The sequence below is a fragment of the Ptychodera flava genome, assembly GCF_041260155.1.
Source record: "Ptychodera flava strain L36383 chromosome 23 unlocalized genomic scaffold, AS_Pfla_20210202 Scaffold_24__1_contigs__length_23054250_pilon, whole genome shotgun sequence".
Taxonomy (NCBI): Eukaryota; Metazoa; Hemichordata; class Enteropneusta; family Ptychoderidae; genus Ptychodera; species Ptychodera flava.
Window position 1 is genome coordinate 11,811,543 of NW_027248278.1, and position 22,888 is coordinate 11,834,430.

Here is a 22,888-nt window from a genome sequence, read left to right on the forward strand (position 1 = left end):
AGGGTACACATGGTGTGTGAGTAGGGGTGGATATAGGAGGGGGCTGTCGCGGCTACTTCTGTAGATTTGTTTAATTGTTAGACAAAATGGTGCTTTTTGTGCATTCTGAGACGGACGCCAATACAAATTCAAGTTTTCCTTACCATCTCAGTGTTTTTCGAACTTTTTTCAAATCTGCCCCGGTCAATTCTCCCGCCCTCTAGATGTGTTTGTCAAAAGACTTTTATCAGCCTTCAAATGAACGACAAGTTTTTTCCCCGAGTGTTGCGCATTGTAGGGTAGTATCGTCACTATCTGTTGGCATTACGATAAGTATGTTATTCAATCATATAAAATTAAATCGTATGCCTAGTATACATAACAAATCAGCAATGTGCCGTCTTTACAATTGCTTTGTCAATAACTTTTAGAATGTCTCAATCAGCATGTGTGGTGCCACCACACAGACGGTCTACAGATTAAAACGGTAACAGGACAGTTATTATTATTATTATTATTATTATTATTATTATTATTATTATTATTATTCATTTATAGTATTAATTTATTATATAGTGCATGGTTAGACATACAATGTCAAGTTCAAGATTAACACTTCAACTGACAGCCGCAGACAACTCTGCGTGGCGTAGTGGTTTAGTTTCGGGCGTCCGGGTTTGCTTCCAAAGAGTGTATGGTAACACTTGCCAGGAATAGCAAATGGTAGTTCATGTGGCACCCAGCAGGAGACAGTCTGAGAACTAGAAAAGTTGCCAAGGCAGTCTTCGCGATTGTTCGGGAACCTTGTTTTTTATAATTTCCCATTTGACATTATTTTCGACAAAACAATATTGTCGTTATAAATAGTATTAGGGGGTAATTATCCGGGTGGTAATTTGGTAAATGCCATTGGGGTAAATGACTCGGTGGTAAATGGTTGGTGGTAATTAACCGGGGGTAAATGTCTTGTGATGATTGTAGAGAGGGTATTTGTCTGGGTGGTAACTGTCCTAGAACCATTAAAACATGTACTGCTGATCATAAATATCGTCTAGTGCATATTTATAAAGATTATCGCCATTAAAACACGACAGAAAGGTATATATAAGACATCAATTAGGATCCACTACACTGTTGATATCCAAATGTGACAATTTCTTGCGAGACTCCCCAGCACCCGTGTAAAATTTAACGTTGTTCTGTTTTTTTTCCGATTTTGATTTCTGAATAAAAAAAAAAACAAATTTAAAATTCGGGATCATACCTACAAAACCAAATCCGAAGATCGCGTCGAATTCTGAATTGTGAGTACAAAAACACGCAATATCTGTACTAAAACTAACCCTAAAAATTACGCCAAAAACCGAATTCGTCGATTTCAGGAAAGATTTGGAGTTTACTTGGCGGCGAATCTGATCTTTTCTACATCGTAAACTTTAACATCGTTTGTTAGTTAGTTACTTTATTTGCCATTTTGTACCTAAGGCTTTATATTTTCAGAGGAAAAATTGGCCGTTCCGCGTGACGAGCAGCTCAGCTCTCTTTTGAACAAACAAAGGGGTACACTGTAACAATTTGCGTAGCAACGATTCAGATCTCATTCACAATCCGATTCTTAATATAGAACGCCCCAGGCGCTCGGCTCGACCCATTAGCATAAATCAAGAATGAAAAAAAAGCGCGGACATAGCACGAACTGGCGACTCAGTGTCCACCAGGAACTTATTTAGCGTGTGTCAACCAAAAACTTTGTCCACAAAGAACTAGAATATGGCGCTTGGAACTAAACAAGAGGAAGGAATTTCTGAAATGAGTGTGTCCGCTGTCGAAAGCACAAATCAAGGTCAGTTATTTTCGAAATTTTTAAAAGGCGGTTAAAATTTTGGGTAGGCTGCGTTTGAATAATTTGTTGTCAGGTATTAATTCCAGTGTACCTACGGAATGAAAAAAAAAATCATCGACATTTTGGTGTTTCATACCTCGTGAAAAACTGCTTTTGTTGGACAAATATATTGATGTGAACGTAGACTTGAAATTTCAGCAACATTTGCTAAGGGTAGTGTGTCACACGAGAATTATTGCATCGGTAGTCTGGTGATATGTCTTGTCAACGTTGTATATGAGTGGGATTAATTTCAACTGCTGTGCAACCCAGATAGTTCTCGTGACATGCATCATTGAGACGTATAGGGACATGTGTAGGACCGTACAAGAACCTTAGACAACAGAATGTGACAAAATGTATATATATGAGAGAGAGAGAGAGAGAGAGAGAGAGAGAGAGAGAGAGAGAGAGAGAGAATGTGAAGTGACGAATTCACACAGGAGGATAACACGATTGCAGAGCACGCTGCACGCGTGCATGCAGAAAGGCAGGCAGATAAAAAACAGAGGCAGACAAACACTGTCAGGCAGACAGACAGACAGACAGACAGTCTTGGCGTTATTACATACTGAAAGAAAATGGTGAAGACAATTCACTGAAATATTAAATGGCAGGCAGGGCGAGGAGATGGGCTTTGCACATTGAATCGGAATGACTGTATGACGTAGAGATGCCATGTTTATATTTATGAAATGTGGTCGTCCACTGGCCTTGCGATAGTTGCCTCTTCACTGGTTCTCCAGTATTTACAGCTGCATTAATTTTCAACAAAAAGTTAAATTTGCTGATTTTTAGGAAACTATTCCCTCCCATACTGTCATTGAAAACACTGTTATGAAACAGGTGACTATTTAAAAGTCGGTTCGTCGCTGCCGAATGTCAGTCAGGATTATGAATGGTTTAATATCTGTATTTTATAATGTGTCCGCTTAGATCAGATTAATTTTTCCCGCAAAAACAAATCGTTATTTTTTGCAGTACCTCTCGCAGATGCCGTGCGTTATTCTTGCAATATTAAAATTGATATTATTTCTGCGTGAATACAAACACGGACTTTCACAAACAAACAAGCAATTTTTAACCAGGGTCCGACGCGCTTCAAATCCCACAAAACGCAGATTAATCACATAGATATGGTTCAGCTAATAGTGAAACGACTCTTTGTACAACTTTGGTTGAAAAATGTTACGAGTGTACTTTGCTCTGTTATGGAACAGTAGTTGGGTAACCTCCAAGCTAAAATCGTTGAAATATCTCCCCCGTGACACAATATTTGGCTGGCAAATAAACACAGCAATTCGCATAGCTAAGATCCCAACAACACGATCAGATAAATAGACGGCGCAGGGTCACGTGTCAGGCGGGCCTTTAAATGACGACAATGTGGCTAACTTATGAACTCAACTATCTGTGTCGTGCCACTACTTTTGAATAGTTCACTACGCCCGGGTTGGTTTGATTTACATCGCCACATTGTGGACACCCTCCTAACAATCTAAGGGTTTACACAACATATGCAATTGTTACCCTCGTCGTTAAAAAGTGTTGACAGCCGATTGCAACTTTGGTAATTATCACAGGTATACGATGGCGCCATCAGTGAAGCTAAAGTAGAGGGCGGTCCCTCCATGGAGCGTGCTCAATTTTTACGGACTGGGGATAGAACTGATACGTTTGTCTCAACTGTGCTACCACATCAAGAATGACCGACATTGTATTCAAATAAATTTTATTATGTTTTTTTTTTAGCCTTTATACAAAGAGGAGGACGGCCGCAATGAGAAGTATTAGAGAAAGTTCTGACGTCATGTCTGTGACAAAGTTTGCGTTGAGGGTATTTATAGACGGTTTACATAGTTAGCTAGCTAGTTTATTACAGTGACATGAGGTCAATAATTACATTTTCTTTACAACAAACGTAGCAATGTGAATAAGAAAACCTCCCAGCCCAATGGACTTATATGTCACTTTGAAAACAAAAACAGAGGATAAAGGGTGTACAATATACAATAGCAAAGGTAGAAATTACCCTAAGTGAGCCTACGCAAACTTTCTTTTTTCGAAGAAATGCTTTTTCAATATATTTTGCTGTGTTTCTAACATTATATTGTTGAAATATTAGCTTTAACTTTTCTGAAATGCAAGCGTGCGCAAGCGCGAGAAAGCGCAGGAGTTGACGATTTTCTTAAACGTGCAGTGATACTTTCAAGGGATTGAGTGCATGTAATGTGTAATTTTCGTCAGTCTAAAACCTGCTAAAAGTGTACTTTCTTGTTTACCACCTTCTTGGTTTGGAATAGATTGTCGAGACTGAAGTTGTCAAAATCCAGATCTTTCGTTTTGACTCTATCCACCAATGCAAATATCGACCGTGTATGCATGTGCAACATCTCTCTCGCTGGTCGGTTTTACTTTTGTCGCGCATCGGTAACTACAGCGTCCATCTCTACAGTGAGCAAGACCAGTCGCTTCACTATGGCGCGAGCGGTTTATCGTAACATTAACAGCTGCCCGAAACTCAACTTTCAACTAAGGAATTTCCTCGGCTGCAACTCGGATATGCCTGCGTCAGTTTTCAGCGGTCGTATAAAAAAAGGTCGAGATTTATAAAATTAATGGTTTGCCAATCTCTACATCTGTCGTCAAAGATCAAACGTAAGCTTATCGTCCGCTTTCGAATACCACGAATCGGAGCCTACAACAAAATACTCTTGTACTCTGACCGAGACGTCATCAAAAGTTTAAATGCGACGCGATTGTATTTTGAATGTGACGTCATCTAGATATGATGACGCAACTGAAGGTTGGAAAGTGAATTTATAATCCACGGAACCTGTCAAAACAGTAAATAAAGTAAATTTAGATCGAGAAACGTCTCACTAGTATCTATTATTAGGCCTGCATTCTTTCTTCAGCGCGGGCTTTTTCTCCCGCCAAAAAGGTATCGTGCCTTTCAATAAAAATCGAAATGTGTTTTTTTTTTTCAGTTCTGTTACTGGTCACATTTTCTTGAACATCAAGATAAATTATAACCATATGATTTTTGCTACGTTCAGTAAAGTTGAATCTGTGCATCTAAGGATAGTCCGCTTCTTGGTCATGAACAGAGTGAGACTCTGCTTTCAAAACCTATATGGGTTTTCGTTACAATGTCTTAACTGTGCGGATGGATCCAATTTTATGTTTCATTTCCTCTTGTGCATGTGTTGAAAAAAAGAATTTTGATTATCAGATCATCACTCCAGCCCCCTCCCAGTGTCGGTTATATTTTAGTGGCAAAATGAATTCGTGATTATTGAAGGCCTACTTGTGGTATCTGTGTACGAGAAGATAACATTTTATTACGGAGTGTCATGGTTGTGAGAACGTTTTGTCTTGCTCTGTGGAATAAAATAAATTGGAGTTCATCATATTAAAGAGTCATTGACCTAGATTGTCATTTGTAAGTTAAAATGTGTAGTGTGGGCTAATAACATCAACTATGACTGCACCCCAGTCGCGTGGCGGTCATTACGTTGTATACTCGATAGCTGCCGATGCCGAACGATAATTTAATGGGTCTGGCCTTCCCGCAACAGTTCAACTTCTCTTTGGGTCAGCAGTCTACCATGGCTTTATTAATACTCACGTCTTTTATGATGCCAAACTGTTTCCCATGCATTATGTATAGGATAAACTCCGAGTACGAGGGCTATTCTGGTATATAAAGTCCAACCCAACGATAAATGTCGAGGCCGCAGGCCGAGACATTTTATCGTAGGGTTTAGGCTTTATATACCAGAAGAGCCCGAGTACGACGACTTAAAAACTATCGCCCCTAACTGAAATATTTTCGTTTTCAATGTGTTTACGTCAACCGTCCCCTTTGTCAATGTAACATGTTTAGGATATGAATTAAAACTTTTATTTGTGAAATAGCCTTCCAATGTAACAGAACATCCTATAAATGCCCTAGGGCACATTAGTTTATGTTTGTACCTATACTTTACTACGGCGCTGTCATTCGTTTCTGGAATTTGGTGACCAAGGCTTTACGAGTAAATAAAACACCCTGAATTGAGCACTCTGATTGGTCAATCAACAGTAGATAGTTTTATGTGTTTTACAAGCGAATGATGCGCTGGTGCAATTTTATGTTGTTCTTTTTTTATATTGATATCATTTTTATCCCACAGGATGAACCTATCTGCATTACAAAATGGAAATCAGAAATGTTTTCGTGCTGCGGTAGTTCTGCTGATACCGAAGCAAAACGACACTGGTAGCTTCACTATTCAGAACTGTGCAGTGTGTACATCGGTCCTTTAGATACCACATGTTACACTGTTTGCCGTGCGTAGCACACTGTATGTTGTTTCGTTAGCAAACGTGAAAGAAGGCTGGCGCGATTTGTGGAGATTGGCGCACACAGGGATGAGAAACAAATTTATTATTTTTAGCCTTTCTTTCTTTCTTACTTTGGCAAAAAGCATTTCCTAATATGCCAACAAATCATTGACCAAGAATAATTTATTTATTTTCTGTCTTCAATAGAAAAGGATAGCTCCTCGTCGAACGTTCGCTGTGGCCAATTTGAGAAAGGCTGCACGACAGTTGACTCGCCGCGCTCATCTTGTGGCGCCGAGAAACGAACTCCGACCAATCAGAAGAGAGGCAGACGAGAATCAAAACACGTCCGCTACATCAAACGAAAACTCAGCATTGGCAGGTATGTTTCAGTCGTTTCAGACAAACCATTTTGTAAATCAAGAAAATAATTAAATAACCACCAGTGGCATGAAATATCGTTAGCTTTTCAGTATGAAAAATATTTTTTTTATTTTTATTTTTATTTTTTAATCAGTCCATCATCCAACGGGCGTTAGCCCAATTACAGGACGAGGTACGCATAACCCACTTAACCCCCAATGGAGCAATGAGGAGTAAAGTGCCTTGCTCAAGGGCACAACACCGTGCTAGAGTCTTGAATTAACCGTCCTCCGACAGAGAGTCGAAGTCTCGAACCCACCATCCTCTGATAGTGAGTCTGTTGCCCTACCCACTGGTCTACGGTGCCTACTCCAAAAAAATCAGATTAGGTAGACAAAATAAAAAATATTGTTCATCGGAATCGCCACTTCTGCATTCGTAGATTTTGATTTGTTGTAATCTTAATACTTCAGATTGTTTTCATGGTTTTCCCGGATACATGTCTTCACCCCCCCAAAAAATGTTGACTTCCAGGATAGTGTTGTTGTGAAACAAGTTGTGACTACGAGTCCGATGGAGACGACTTACTACAGCGCAACAAATGTATCAGTTGAGGGCGTTTTGATAGTTGCTATAGTGTTTAGACAGTCTTTTGAAATATTTTGAAATTAGTAATTAGAACTGAATGTGCTCACGTGGTTTACAACACGTTCATTACATAGTAGTACGCTTCACAGAACAATCAGATATCTGTCAGATCATTATATGTAGCAGGTTTCATCAACTTTCGCACAGTAGTTTCGCAGTTTAATCACTAATTACAAAACTTCTTTCAATATGCAAATGAGCTGTATATTAAGGTAGTATGCACCTCGAAAGTGAAAATCTTAAAATTTTGCTCTAACTTTCCTCAGGGAATCTTTCAATCATTCTCTTTCAAAATCAAGAATAAAAATAGGGGATCACCATGCAAATTTTTGTACTAGAGAAACGAATTACCCAAGATTTACCGATATTAGAAATTGAAAATGGCCACCATCCCTTTGTTAACTTTATGGAGAAAAATAAGAAATTTAGAATTTCGAAAAACTAAGCCATGGAAAAGGTTTTTTTCACCAAGAGCTTTAAAATGAACCCCCACTTGTGGTATATCAGAAGAGAATTGTAAAAGTTTGAGAGTCGAAATGTCCAAATGTCCAAATGTTCCCCAGGTGCGATCTACGTTAACTTGACCCTGCTCAATGCTTCATGGGACTATCAGATCAACATCTGTAGCACGTTTCATCAAATTTAATGCTGCAATTTCGTAGTAATATCTCTAATTACAAAGTTCATTAAATATATGCAAATGAACCTTTGATTAACTTGAAACTGTTCACGCGACAATTAGATATTTATCAGATCACTATCTGTAGCAGGTTTCACCAAATTTGGTACAGTCATTTCGGAGTTATATCACTGATTACACGGTTTATTAAACATGCTAATGGCCCTTAATTAACTTCACACCACTAAATGCTTCACAATACAGTCTGATACCTCCCGGGTCAGTATTTGCAGTAGATTTCATCAAATTTGGTGGAATTATTTCGGAGTTATATGATTAATAACAAAACTTCATTACATATGCAAATGAGCTATTTATAAACTTGACACTGCCCAATGCTTCTTAAGGCAATTAGATATATCAGATTGATATTTGTAGCCGGTATCATCAAATTTAGTGAAGGAATTTCGGAGCTTTATCACTACTACCAAAAGTTCATTAAATATGCAAATGAGTCGATAATCGACATGACACTGACAGTATCATCATAATGTTCTGAGATTGTCATCTGTGAAAAGTTTCATGAAGTTTTGTGCAGCAGTTCTTGATATATGTCTACACTGTCATTACTGTCTCCATAGGAAACTCGTTATATGAAAAAAATGATATTTCATAACTTCATCAATATGGAAGCCACACTTATCAACATGTAATCAATTCTTGCAAGTAGCATATGGTACCTACCTACCACATCTGACTTGAATCCGTTCTGGCGTTTTTGAATAATCAGATTAATATTTGTAGCCGGTATCATCAAATTTAGTATGGAATTTCGGTGCTTTATCTGGCGTTTTTGAATTATCGTGTCAACAGGCAAACAGAGCTAAAAAGGGAAAGTTTGGATAGACTTTGAGGGCGCTGCTTCCAATTTTTCCCGTCTTTTATTATAAAATCAACTAATTACAGAGTTACATCAATGAGTCAAAGAATTACAGCCGAAAGTCATACACAGAATTTACAAAAGGTTGTGAATTCTTTCATAAATTTCCATGACATCAGGTCTAGAATGTTTTTCTTTTCTATATTGTAACATACGGTAAATTCTTTTTTCAGTAAAATTCCAATTGGTGTGTTTGTTCCAGTTATCCAATATTTATGTATGCTCCATTTTCCTAATAATATTAAAAAATGCATCACAGTATTACAATGTCTTGAGGTGGCTATGTTATCAAAGGAGTCACCGAAACAAATGTTTGATGATATGATTAATGAACCCTTTCTCTAGTGGCTAAACATATTGCATTTTTTATTTTTTCCCAACATCTTTCAGCAATATCAAAATATAGAAATCTATCTTCTGAAGAATCAGTTTGATCGCAAAATGGACAATATATGGAGTCTTTTAACTTCCAAATATATAAATATTTGTTACATGGTAACACACGTTGGAGAAGCTTCCATTGAAATTTTCTAAGTTTTATCTAATTTGTTACATTGTAAACTTGTTTCCAAATGCTACTGTAAGTGTAACTATTGCTGGTCGTGTCATTTAAATTGCTTCATCATTTTTTGAAGACTTCTTGAAGTATTAAATACGTGTTGCTGTATAAGATTCAAATATGTTTAGCCCTTTAAGTTACCGAGTGTTATTTTTGACTTGCCAGATACAACAACATAGTCACATTCATTCATCTGTAGTGCATGCTTCCAAAACGTTTTCGACACTGACAAAGAGCTCTGGTGACAGACCAATATTAGGACCAAGTTGGAAACAATATCTGATTCAGCATGCGCAATTACGAGGAGCAACCTATTCACAATCAAAATATGGAATATCCTTATCGTTTTCAAGTTTATTAGAATACATAATACAGCGGATAGGGGATAGTTATCGAGTTATCCAAGTTAACAATCGCCTGTCTAACATCCGTTTTTGTAGCGGTAAAAGCTCTCCCTCTATTTTTCCCCAAACCGCTAGTCTCCTATATAGAGAAATACTTATTATAAATTCCAGAAAGCTGTCGCACTTCACATGTTAAGAAGATTTTAATTTAGTGTCGGCCTTTTTGACGCCTGTTTGTTCAGGAAGACCGGCAAATAGTTTAGGATGTACTTACTCACACAAGGGCATTATTCAAATTTTGTACTGCCCATCAATTTCTCATGTTGATGAAAGCGTGTTACCAGCAGTACGTATATTATAATTCCATTCATATGAATGTACCCACGTGCACGTACACGTACAATATGCCCTCACACCCATCCATCAATCCGTCTTCCTATATCCCCACACATACATACATCTCCCATACATTCATACATACATACATACATACATACATACAGACAGACAGACTGCATGCATGCATGCATGCATGCATCTCGCATACATTCATACATACATACATACATACATACATACAGACAGACAGACAGACAGACAGACAGACAGACAGACTGACAGACAGAGTGACAGACTTTCACATATGCATACATATATAAAATCGCGAAAAATAGCAACATTCAAAGCTGCCCCCTGCTTGTTCTTTTTGTACTATAGTTCACTCATCTGCTTTGTTCTTAGTTAAAATAATTCAAAAATATGCTATGTATATGAACAGAAATTTACGTTGATAACAAAAAAATAAAATCGTTTGGCCAGTGCCACCAATTGGAATATTATAGTATGGTAATGGTATAGATGACGATGCTGGACAACAAAAATCGTTGTTATGTATACAACTTCGTCATATATGATTCAATCAATCCCGTGTGTCAGCCACAATGACAGCCTCAAGACACCCGAATAACTTTCAAGTATCTCCGTCAGTTAGAAATCAGCCAGGTCGGCAAAAACTAAAAAACGCGCCGAAGCGTGCATTAGTTTATCCAAAAGTCGTACGGTGTTAAAATGGTATATGCAAGGACCGATAATCGTGCGTCAGCAGAGTTCGGATTAAAGAGAACCCTGTCGGTGTTTGGGTAAGAGCTTTTATTCTTTATCAGTTTCGTATTTTGTGTCCCTTCGTCATTGATTGATGTCGCTTGGTTTGGAATATACCCTTCCGTTGTCCACCTGCCATGTTCTGGCGAATGGGTGTCGATAATTTCATGACAGCATTGCTGAAATTCAACCCTTATCGGTACGTATTAATCAACTCAAATGTGATGAATATGGTATTCAGAACTATCCGTTCATGGCCATATCACAGGTGTGACATTATGTATCATGGTGCATTTGAGTTGTACGAGTTCAAGCTTATAGGGTGAGCAAAACAAAATGAAATTGAAAAGTTGTTTCTGTACACAGAAAAGCCAGACGACAGTTTTGATATTACATTAATGCCGTTTAATATGACCCAAAACCTTACGAACTCTCATTTTTATAGAATTCATATTCTTTGGCTCTGTGTCCATAGTTTATGTTGGCGATAACGAAATATTCCGCGCGCCATACTTTTGACGTCGCTATGACAGCTTTGGCGGGAAAGGATTGTCGAGCAGGATTTCAAAGGATTACATTTTTGAACAAACGCTGGTTGTGCTACACGTGTTTTGAAAGTGTGGCACGGTTTAGAAATGTGTTGGACAGCAATCGAGTAAGCTAAGTGAGAATTACTTTAGTTTTTTTCCTGTTGTTATATTTTACTTATGTAGATTATAGAAAAAAAAACATCAAGTTGATATATATATTTTGCCAAATGTCTAAAAACAGAACGTGTAAATTTGTCGATATTTAAAATTCGGAGTCTAAACGATGCTGAATTATAGCCAGTGGGGTCTGCTGACGTCATGTCGTTTGACGCAAAGCACGCTATACATATCAAAATAATTTGAACACAACTGAACAACAAGTGGTGTTTCGTTAGATTTTATTTCAATGTTTTTATAACTATAAACAGCGCTGCCATCGTGGCACATTTATCGATCGTCTGTCGTCCAGGCAATATTCCAACGTCACCAATGTTTAAATGCTCCCCAAGGTCCTGCTATTTTTGCGCCAATAACGCGTGCTACCTTCATGGACGTTGAGATTCGTAATCAGAGGTAATTTTAGAATATTAAATGTAATGGTTTATATATTGTTCTTTCACTTGCCACTAAACGTACAATGTTAAGTTAGTTGAATTCGAAGGTCAGGATAAATAAATGGTAACGACGTATAAAAAAGCCCATAACAAAAAATAAAACATTCAATCTCACCTCTACAGTACATAACAACCTGGACGTGACATGTATTTTAAAAACAAAACCAGTTCTGATTGAAACCAGTGACAGAAATAGATCCAAGCAGTTCTCATCAAAATCAGTCATAGAAACAGATAGAAAGGAGCTCTGATTGGAATACAAAGAATACATTGTGTACATAGCTTTCCAGCATTGGCTAAGAAACGCATTGTAAATTTAACAAAAAGGCCTTTTCACTGTAATCATGCGAGTTAGGGAATTTATCCAATAAATGGCATGACAACGGGAAAATGGCAACAGATGGTACAAATGATTAAACTAAACATACAGAGATTTAGTTGACGTATAAAACTGCTTGTTCCAGGTTACAATGCATGCTGTGCAGTACATTTTCTAAATAGATCAAATAGAGATATACATTTTGTATAGAAAATGCATTAAAAAGGCATTCTGTCAATTGACGAGGCTCGAATGTAAATCGCTCCCTGATCACACTAGTTAGCGCAAGATACCGACCTGGCACAACGTACAGGCTTCACCAGTATTATTCAAAGGACTAGCTAGTATCTGTAACTTTCGATGGACTTTTTTACTGTTTTTGGTTTTGATGTCATCAACGGTCTATTTTGTACCTCCCTCAAGCATGTTGAGATACACAGCATTCAGCTCGTCAGTCAAGCTGTACGAGTATAAATACAATTGTTATTGCCGATAAGTGAATTATTGGCCTGACAATAATTCAAATGTAAACAATACCAGAGCTCTTACGCGCATGGATTGTGTTGGCAGCTAAGTAGTTGGTTTTTTCAACATGCTTTGGAGACTCAGAGTAGAACAAGAACTTGCATTAGCATAAAAACATAAATATAACATAAAAACATAATAATGACAGTAACTGGAACCTTTAGATTTGGCTATCGAACGGTAAAGATTTTTGTTACCATTTTGTCATTGGACTGTTGAAGTTGCTAGGGTGGATAGAGGTGTACTTTGTTAAACGTTAGGAGATAACACACATAAACAGATAGCGCATAAGTTAAGTCGATAAACACTCATCATCGGTTGATATGAATATTCAAACAATTAACTAACACGCTTATCAAGCTCTGAAGGCGTATACCATATACTACTGTATGAATTCATATGGACAGTCAGTGATATGAATTAGTGCCGTGCATATAGACATCTTTTAGAAGCATTGGCGATTAATAGGCCACCATAGTACGAGACATATGGAAATGAAATTAAAACTTCAATTGTGAGCGAGATGAATTGGCGAATAATATACGTGCCTTGTGACATATGGGAACAAATAAACGAGAAAATGACTATTGTAAATGAACAAAACAGGTGTTACTCTACAAAAGTACGTTCATTTGCGTGTCTATTGATGCAATGGATTGGGACTCAACTCGTTGGATTTCATATTTGAAATTAAACCAAAATATATCTTTATGGCCCTTTATTCGTCATATGCTCGTTACTGAACACAGACAGTGCTTGCTATATGTATTGTATGAATGCATATATATATATATATATATATATATATATATATATATATATATATATATATATATATATATAATTCGATAAGATCTATAGAATATTATTACATCGTAGCAAAAACAAAACACTCCTTATAAATTGTATGTAACGGCCTCGTATAATGTCTTCACCCTAGACAGCTGTGTTACCACCACTTCTCTGAAAGCCCAAGTTTGGTGCTTCTTTGCTTTGCTGTGTGTGCTACTAATTCCTAGTTTTTGTTGGGCGCATTTTCTATGACCTGATACCTTGTTGCATCTGTTTGCTTTCTTTTAGGCGAAATATTCATCAACTTCAATCCGTAACAGTGAATCGAATCCCATTATATCCCCCGAAGCATTGTTGAACATCAAGCAATTTGTCATGATGCTGCGATTAATCAATGGAAAAATGAAATATTGGCATGCACAGCAAATTTTATTGCTATTACAAAGACCACTTCTATATACACCGTAATTGAAAACGTAGCAACACAGCTTTTTATGCTTCCAAATTGTCTCTGTACAGATATCGATTCTTTAATCTATTAACTTATTCACTATATATATCCCTTATACGAATAATATTCAAATTTCAAGTCTTCGGTAAATACCAACCATGCATAATTTTCATGTACTAAAAACGTAATATTTTCTAAATTAGAAACATTGAATATACTGAAAGAAATTGTGATAAAGCATGTTGTCCATCTAATGTGCAGTCAAAAATGAAAATAAACAACAATGATATAGGTTTTAGCATCTATGAGGGATATTACATATAACTACAACAATCTGGAAACCTCTGTGGAAAGTATTACGAGGTCCTATACTGGATGTTTAGTATATGATACATCATGTTTTGGTTAAAAAGGTATTTGATTATTTTCTTATTCCCGGTAATTCATCTTTAATGTTATTCTATGGATATAATGATGTGACAATACCCATTCTTCTAGTTTCACAGTCTTTTACTATATTTTAACTCAATATTTTCTTACCTAACAAGGTGAGCGTTTTATTTCTCTGCGTCCATTAGGAAAATTCATGTGCAAACAATGCGAGTGATTTAATTCGAGCAACGACTCGGATAAGTGAAAGACAAAGGCTGTACTCTGATTACGTATTCATACAAAAGCAATGATTTATGCACAATTCAGAAAGCTAAGTCGGTTTTTACATCACAGTTAACACTCCATTAAGGCGACACTCATTTATGCGTATTTCATACTTTACAGTGATTTGCCAAGCTAAATATACACAATTAGATATTTAACAAAGAATTAGGCTTAAAAAAGTTTGGTCATTATTGAAACTGTTCTTAGCTTTTCTAAAGAGAAAAAATAGATAAAATGATATGAAAGTACAGTTTCAATTTCTGTAATTGCGTTAGCATCCAAACTTTATGGATGCTCGAGTCAACGACAAAGCTGCGAACTTCAATGAAAAAAACTGCTTTTGGTGATTATTGCCCAAATCTTTGTATGTATAAATTCGATATCTCTATTTGATCTGGACCCCAACTTCAATCTTTATATATTGTGTAAGATGACGTTCCAACATCCCACGGCAAACACGACACTGTAGAAAACTATACTCGACTTTTTTATAAGAAGTTTATGCTGTCGCATTGGTGATAGAGAGTTCAACGTCATATAGATATGAAAAAATAAATGTCTCGTACTGGCAAATTGTTTATAGAGTACACAATGTGCTTATGGGCTGACCTATTAGCTATCCATGCTTAAAACACTGCTTCAGAATAGTGTTATTGCTTATTCATCATGGTTTACAGTGTGTCTGGTTTCTCAAAAGTGTATTCTCAAAAGTGTAACACATTGTGCTATGTGGATATAAATCCCCTCCATTTCTTATCGATTTTAAGTCAATAAGTATTCCTTCTTACGATAATCATTTTTTGAATACGTATTAAAACTTATTAATTCATGTTGCGTAAACAGATAGGAAAATCAACAAAGGAGATAAAATGCGAGTTCTTTACATATTAGAAATTGGCGATTTTTAAGTTCGGCCAAGTATAAAACAATATCTCGAGTGTCAGGTTGTAAATATTATTTCAATACCTCAAAGGTAGCATTTTACACAGTGTCAAAGCGCACTGTAGAATTACAAATCTTTTACTTCATGAGTACTTTCAGTGGCGGGAATTTCTGGCACCATTATACATGACTAGATACCATACGCGCCGTTAAGTTTCTGCGAGCGCCCATGCATGATATCAGCATTCAGGTGCATAATTGTGCCACATTATTCTATCCAAGCTGTACGACCTGTCTCCATATCACAGGCATAGTTTTTTTCACATGTAAATATCATTTTGAACGACGCTAAATTTATAACGAGAGGTGGGGTGGCAATCTCTAAAGCTTTCCTCTCACCAAACACCCCTCTGGGGAAACTTTTCAAGTCTCCTTCCTCTACTAAAACAAATAACAAAATTCAAAACGAGTTGTCTGCAACATGACTATGGGGTTGCGCTTTGTTCTCTTAACATTATTTCATAGCTTACTATATTTTTTGTTATAATCAACCTTGCTGTTCAGAATAATTCCCTTTGTCCCGAAGCCATCTGTGCCTCTCATTATCTCCCATACTCCTATTAATAATTGTATTATGAGTTGCACCATGATGAACAAAACATCAATATCAATTTATCGCCATTCAAATCTATTTGTTATGCTGGCTTCGGAAAAATGGATCGAATCCAAAATGATATGGCATTATTATGATTGACAGTTTAATTGAAGGACGACCTTGATAGATCTTTCACACAAAACATCTGCTTATAATGTTAATTTGAATGAAAGTGTAACTTTTGTTTACACATATATTTGGCGCCGTAGCTGTTCTACAAATTTAAAGTCAGTGAAGTCGAGGGATTTGCACGTATAAGTGTCATACGTTTAAAGGGAAACGCTTGTCGGAACTGCGCATGTGCGATTTCTTGTTTACAAACGGTGTATTCATTCACTATATATATATATATATATATATATATATATATTTATATTTATATATATATATATATATATGCATTATGTCAACATAGCTGCAACATTTAAATTTACGATGTACATTACGACAAACCAGTTTTCACTTTCATCAATGTACCTTGAATACAGTACTGTTACCATCGTTCGTCTGGGTTCCTAGCGACCTTTGAGCGCAGTTCCAACGACTACATCCTTTTAATATCTCTTTACAGTACAAAAAGCCAATGATGACCTTGTTTCTAGTAAACCGAGCTTTGGCTTTGTTTACCTGCATATCTCTTTACGTCTGTCTGTGTCTGACTCTCTCTGACACTGTAGCTTTCACTGATACCCTCTGTAACTCCCACATTCCGACTCTCTGACACTCTTACTCTCTCGAGTCAGATACCCTCTCAAGCAACGATGACATAATGTAAATGCTCTTAAAATTTCAAAATTCCTTCTCTGCTAAGGGGCCGTGGATAAATAAAACACGCGAACGGTAAACGCAACTTCTGTGTTTAGGAGGGGGGAGGGGGTTTGGCTGTATTTCGATTACCGTGCGCAAAAAATCGCACTACAAGTTTTCCTATCGCAACATCTCGCTACACGTTTTTCTGTATCGCAAAATATCGCGCTATATTGTTTGGCGTGTACCAGGCCAGTACGTCACCGGCGCTACACCAGCATTCTTTTGACAAAAAAAACGTGATGATTAGTGCACAAGTAAAATAACGCAACAATCATTTTGGCTACACAGTTTCATTTATTTCATTCTATTGGTTGCGTCATTCTTGAGTTGGCACTGAACTGAGATTGATTTTAGAGGGGTATATGCTTTGGGAAGGGGCGATCGGTAGCGTATGAGTGATTTCATTGCGACGTAATTACCGATTGTTGGATGCAGATACAGAATAGGCTTGGTTGAATTTTCGAACTTCCAAACTTTCATTTAGGGGAGGGGGAGGGGGTTGAAGACAAACGCACTTAGTTTCGTTTACCGCGCACATGTTTTAATTATCCAAGGCCCTTAAAACTACCTGAAGCGAATTCAAATGCGTTTTCATAAATTGTCAGTTCACAATTTGGTTCAGTCAGCGCGAAAGTGATTTCGTATGGGCATTTGTAATAAGTTTCTCCGCTAGGATAAGCCGAATATACATTCTGTGCATTTGTATGCTCTATAGTATTTAGATGTAAAACGTTAACATCAGCATAAACGTTTTCATTTTAATCATTGAATGAATTAGACTAGTACATTAATCCTTTGAGTGCTATAATTTTTCCTAGCAAAATTTTAGTGCAACATTTTACCAATTTTTATGAATTTTTATGTATTTTTTTTTGATAAACACGATTGAAACTAATTTGGGGTACTTCGATCTTAATTTAATATTTGTAATTTCTCAAAAATGTGAAGTGCCCATTAGCTGAATGTCTCATTATTACAAATTACTCATAAAAAAACAAGTGCATAACTGTGAAAGAAAAGCAGATGAGCTTACATTTGCAGATTTTAAACACGTGACTTCACCATCCAATCCCAAATTGGTTCCAATCGTGTTGATCATAATTTTCGACCAAATGGACATCACATTTCGCAGGCTACAGTTTTATCAAAATGTTGTCTTGACTGGGGTATATTTTATGAAAATGACAAAAATTGACTTTGGCGCCCATAGGATTAATTGACATTTTATAGTTAACGAATGACCAAAATCATCTACATTCAGCTCGTGCCCGAGCGTTGGCATGACGCCTGAAGGCAAGATACAGATCATGAAGGCGGCTTGTTTGAATTGTATGCTTTGAGATTATATACAAACATTTGTTGAATGTCTCGGACGTGTATCAGTGAAATTCAAATGAATGTGGTTTATCATTTATCGTCCTTTGTCTCCATGCTGAACCGTGGAAACTGAAAATTTGTTGATACAATCAGTCGAACCATGAAAAGGGCTTATTGAAAAACCATGTGGTTATCGCTTAGCGTTGACTGACTGTCTGTCTGCTACACTGGCTTGACAGCAACCAATATTTTTGCCCTTCACAGTGAATTTAAAAAAAGCGCTGAAATACAATGTGCTTGGGTTATATTAGTGAAAACGTTTCTGGCGATAGAAAATAACGCCAACTGCATTCATGACAAACGTTCTCCTTTGATAGATTTTGCAACAATTTAACCCAATACGACGTCCGCTGTTCTCACGTACAGAACACGTTCAGTGTAGGAAACATCAATCGTTGTACCGACCCGTAAGCACTTTACCGAAGAAACCTGTATCGTTAGCGTTCTGTGCAGGTACATAACCGGGAAGTGTGATAAAGGCAATGTAAAAATGTTCAAGCAGTAAGTGTACGAGTGAGTTTTTTCAGTGGGGACACTGCAACACTGACGATGTTGACTATGGCACAGTGAACGTCGTATTGGGTTAACAGTTGCAAAAATTATCGAAGGAGAATATTTGTAATGAATGCAGGAGGCCTTTTTTATCGCCGGAAGTGTTTTTCTTATCAGCCAAGCTATTTTGAAATTCACTGTCAGTTATTTTTTCCTCATTTTGTCAAAAATTATCATGTCGGAATCCTTAAACTTGGAATGGTCGCTCTCTTCAGGAACGCTGTTTCAAAGTTAAATTTTTAAAACTGCATTCAATAGATTATAGATTTATCTTGCTTACTTTGCGCCAATGAAAGAGGAAGAGTACACTCAGAGACGAAGGACAATCAATTGTAATTAGACATTTAAACAATAAATACAAATCTATTCGATATATACTGAGATATCACATGCATATTAAATGAAAAAATCATTCAAAGATTGCTGAGCAAGTTGCTTTCTGGCAAGAAGTAATCAGAGAAGATTGGGGAATCTCGATAAATCTCTAATAACGTTTCTCTGACTTACGCCATTATACCGAAAGTTTGGCGAACTTGTTTTATGCTTACAGTGTAAGTTTGCAACGTTAATGGATATGAACCTAGTGATATCAAAAATAATCCAGGGGTATTATTTATGCCCCATTGCATTGGGATCATTGGAGGCTATGGTTGGTATAGGTGATAATATGTGTAAACCTTTGACCTTCTATAATAGGAGCAAACTCGATTTGAACTAATTTGGGATAATTGAATATCGCATTAACGTTGGTTTAATCAGAAAGTGAAACCTCATCTACTTCTCTTTCTTGGCAATGCACTTGTTTTGTAAAATCGTATCTTTTAGCAATAGGGAACCTAACAATTTTGATAAATTTTTGAACTATTATAAGGTCAAGTTCTCCCAAATTAGTTCCAATCGTGTTAACAGTTTTTAATCCTACAAAAATGCGAAGTATTTCTCCCCGAATTCAATAAACTTTCTCACATACAAACCTCACCAGTTTTCGCAAAGCAAGGAGGTGTGACGGTTCTTTTTCGAAAAACTAAGAGGGTGTTTTTCTTTTTCCGAGAGTTTTAAAATGACGCCACGAATGGTAGATCAGAAAAGAATTGTAGAAATTTGACAGTCCGAATATCTGTTAAGGAGGCGCGTTCTACCTTAAATTTGCAGCGAGTGCAATTTTTTGCTGACATATGCTTAATTATTATTTTTCCATTTATAAACATAGTTCTTGTCTCAAAGTACACTCACATCTAACTGCCATGTGTTTAACTTTTGCAAATACACAGTGGAGGAATGCATTGTCCAATGGTACCGTTGACATCTGAAGAAGTTCTATCCGGATTGTAATCTTTTGATCGACTATAACATTGCATTAACCTCATATTCGCTGTTTTTCTAAGGCTGAGACGCTGTTCAGGATGCTTCTAGTCCAAAATGAAAACATTATAAAAAATTACAGGTCTTGTCCCTTAAAGTCCTTTATTAACTGTAGGTAGCAGTAAGTTAAGCATATGAAAAAAATAATAATTTGTTGTGTCTATTAAGTCGCTTGCATTCATTTGTTTTTATCTGCGTCACTTTTTGGGGGCCTTGTATGTTGTTTTAGGTAATTCTTCATCGGATTCGAACTCACAACGTACGGCACATACCAGTATTCTAATTCTAGTGAAGACATCACACTCAAAACCGCTTGGCTAAATTCCCAACTAAGTTGTTACAATTTTTCTTACTCCGACACCTCCACGGGTTGTACTATTCATGAAGCACTCGACACACATAGGCTTACTTTCTTTAAGGTAGTATGCATCTCGGAAATAAAGACAAACTTGTCCTCAAAATTTCCTCAAGGAATCTTTTAACTATCCTCTTTCAAAATCAGGAATAAAAATCGGGGGTCACCATGCAAATTTTGGTACTGAAGAAACAAATCACCAAAGATTTACAGATAACTCAATTCAAAATGGCCGCCATTCCCGTGTAAACTCTGTGGAGAAAAATAAAATTTTCGGTTTTCTAAAAACAAAGACGTGACAACGTCTTTTACACAAAGAGCTTTAAAATGAACCCCACAAGTAGTCACGGTAGATCAGAAAAGAACTGTTAAAGTTTCGGAGTCCAAATATCTGTCCCGAGGCGCATTCTGCCTCAATGTATCCCTAACCAACACCATTAAGGCAACGAATGCATCGTTAAACTGAGTTTCAGACAGCCTGGGGACACTTTGGTCCAGTAGCAGAACTACTCGCCCAAAGAGTAAAAGAGTCAGTAAATTTTCGATCAGTTTCGAGTTCACGGCGTACGGCACCAGCTTAATCACGTGCACGTTTTGAATTGATCGCCAGTATATGCACTTCTTATCAGTAAAACTACATTACATAGATTAAGTCGTCTTGCATAAATTATGCAATGTATAAATATTGAATATCCTAAAATCGATCAATCGTCTTTGTACATTTATGGTATGCCTGTACATGTAATATAATCCTGTCCTTACTTTGGATAACCATTTGGCATTTATGTCCTAACTTCCACCAACAGTAATGGGCTGCTCTTTATTGAATTATCGGGCAGCTGTAAAACAACCAAAGAAGGCCAGTGTGACCAAGTAATAAAAGTGGTGACACAGCTAAACACGCAACTGAAAATGATGGCCTCAGTATACGCAGAAATCTTTGTGCGTGCAAAGAGCAGCCGAGCTATTTAGGGCAATACGCCAAACGATGGCATGATGCAGCAAAGTACTCAATTTGGCGCGAGGTCACATCGCAGATGTTAAAACACTCCTAATGGCAAGAATATTACAGCAGATAACCAGTTGTGATATATGTTGGTTGAAAATTCTGTCCTGACTAAATCCACTGTGACATATCTGAAGGAACAGCTACTAACTAACTTTAAATTTCATGCTAGTTAGAAACAACTATTAAGGTAGCTATTATTATATACCCAATAGATACTTTCAAATTTCTATATTTTCTCAGTTATAGAAGTCCCAATCCCCGATAAAGTATATATTTTCTGAAAGCCCTAACATCGGAAAAATCCGACCTTGCACAGTACACAGTCATTATTTTCAAAATAGTCACGTGACAAGCGTTTTGCTGAACCTTCCAAAATCGGTTTTTACTCCCTTCAGCAAACACGCTGCAAGATTTCCAGTTGATATTTGTGCAGAAAATATATACTTTGTTGGGGTCAGGGACTCCTATAACTGAGAAAAGATAGAATTTCAAAGTGTCTATTTGGTATATACCGTATTCTACCGTACATCGTTTCCCAAATATTAAAATCAGAATAGCGCTAGCTAAAATAACCGCAAAAGCACATTTTCTAGTTTTGAAAATACCTGATATGTCACTTTCACCTATTTTATAAATGTGACAATTATCAGTATCAATGGCAACAACAACATCACGTCTTGCAACTAACTTATTCGGCGCAAGGCATGCAGCTACAGGTTAATCACAGGTCCTAAAAGCGCTTTTCATTGATATAAGATCCAAACAGCTACATGTTTGGTAACAATGTCGTCTATTTTTGTATAGTAATCATTCTAATTCTAATCGCAGTGATATTAAACGTCCTGTCCCTATCATGACGAGTGTTTGTCATCCGTCAATTACGTTGAACACGATTGGAACTAATTTGGGATAATTGGATAGTGAAGTAATGTCGATTTAATCTGCAAATGTAATTTCTTCTACTTTTCTTTTTTATATTACACGCTTGTTTTTGTGTTTAATTTGTAATAATACAAATTCAGCTATAGGGCACCTAACACTTTTGAGAAATTTGAAAGATATGAAGATCCCAAATTAGTTCCAATCGTGTTGTTGATGCTGCATATGTGTAAAACAAGAACTGTCTCATTTACGCAGTGTCTTTAATTAGGTTCGGAAGCCCGCAAAGTGTTACCAGGGTCCAGTCTTTCAAAGGAATTTATCTTCACATATAAATGTGTGAACGGTACAGAAG

At 36.8% G+C, this 22,888-nt stretch overlaps 1 protein-coding gene across 2 annotated transcripts in view; it reads left to right on the forward strand.

Annotated features, from left to right (window-relative positions):
* The first annotated feature begins 1,688 nt into the window (after nucleotides 1–1,688).
* LOC139124484 (NADPH oxidase 5-like) overlaps nucleotides 1,689–22,888 on the forward strand; it is a 37,417-nt gene continuing 16,217 nt past the window's right edge. The window contains exons 1-2 of one of the 2 annotated variants that reach the window (XM_070690625.1): nucleotides 1,689–1,822; nucleotides 6,398–6,572. In XM_070690625.1, the coding sequence (XP_070546726.1) occupies nucleotides 1,750–1,822; nucleotides 6,398–6,572 (248 nt within the window). In that variant the 5' untranslated portion in view covers nucleotides 1,689–1,749. Of the gene's footprint in view, nucleotides 1,823–6,397; nucleotides 6,573–10,597; nucleotides 10,803–22,888 lie in introns of those variants that run through there. The other variant, XM_070690626.1, reaches the window with a different exon arrangement.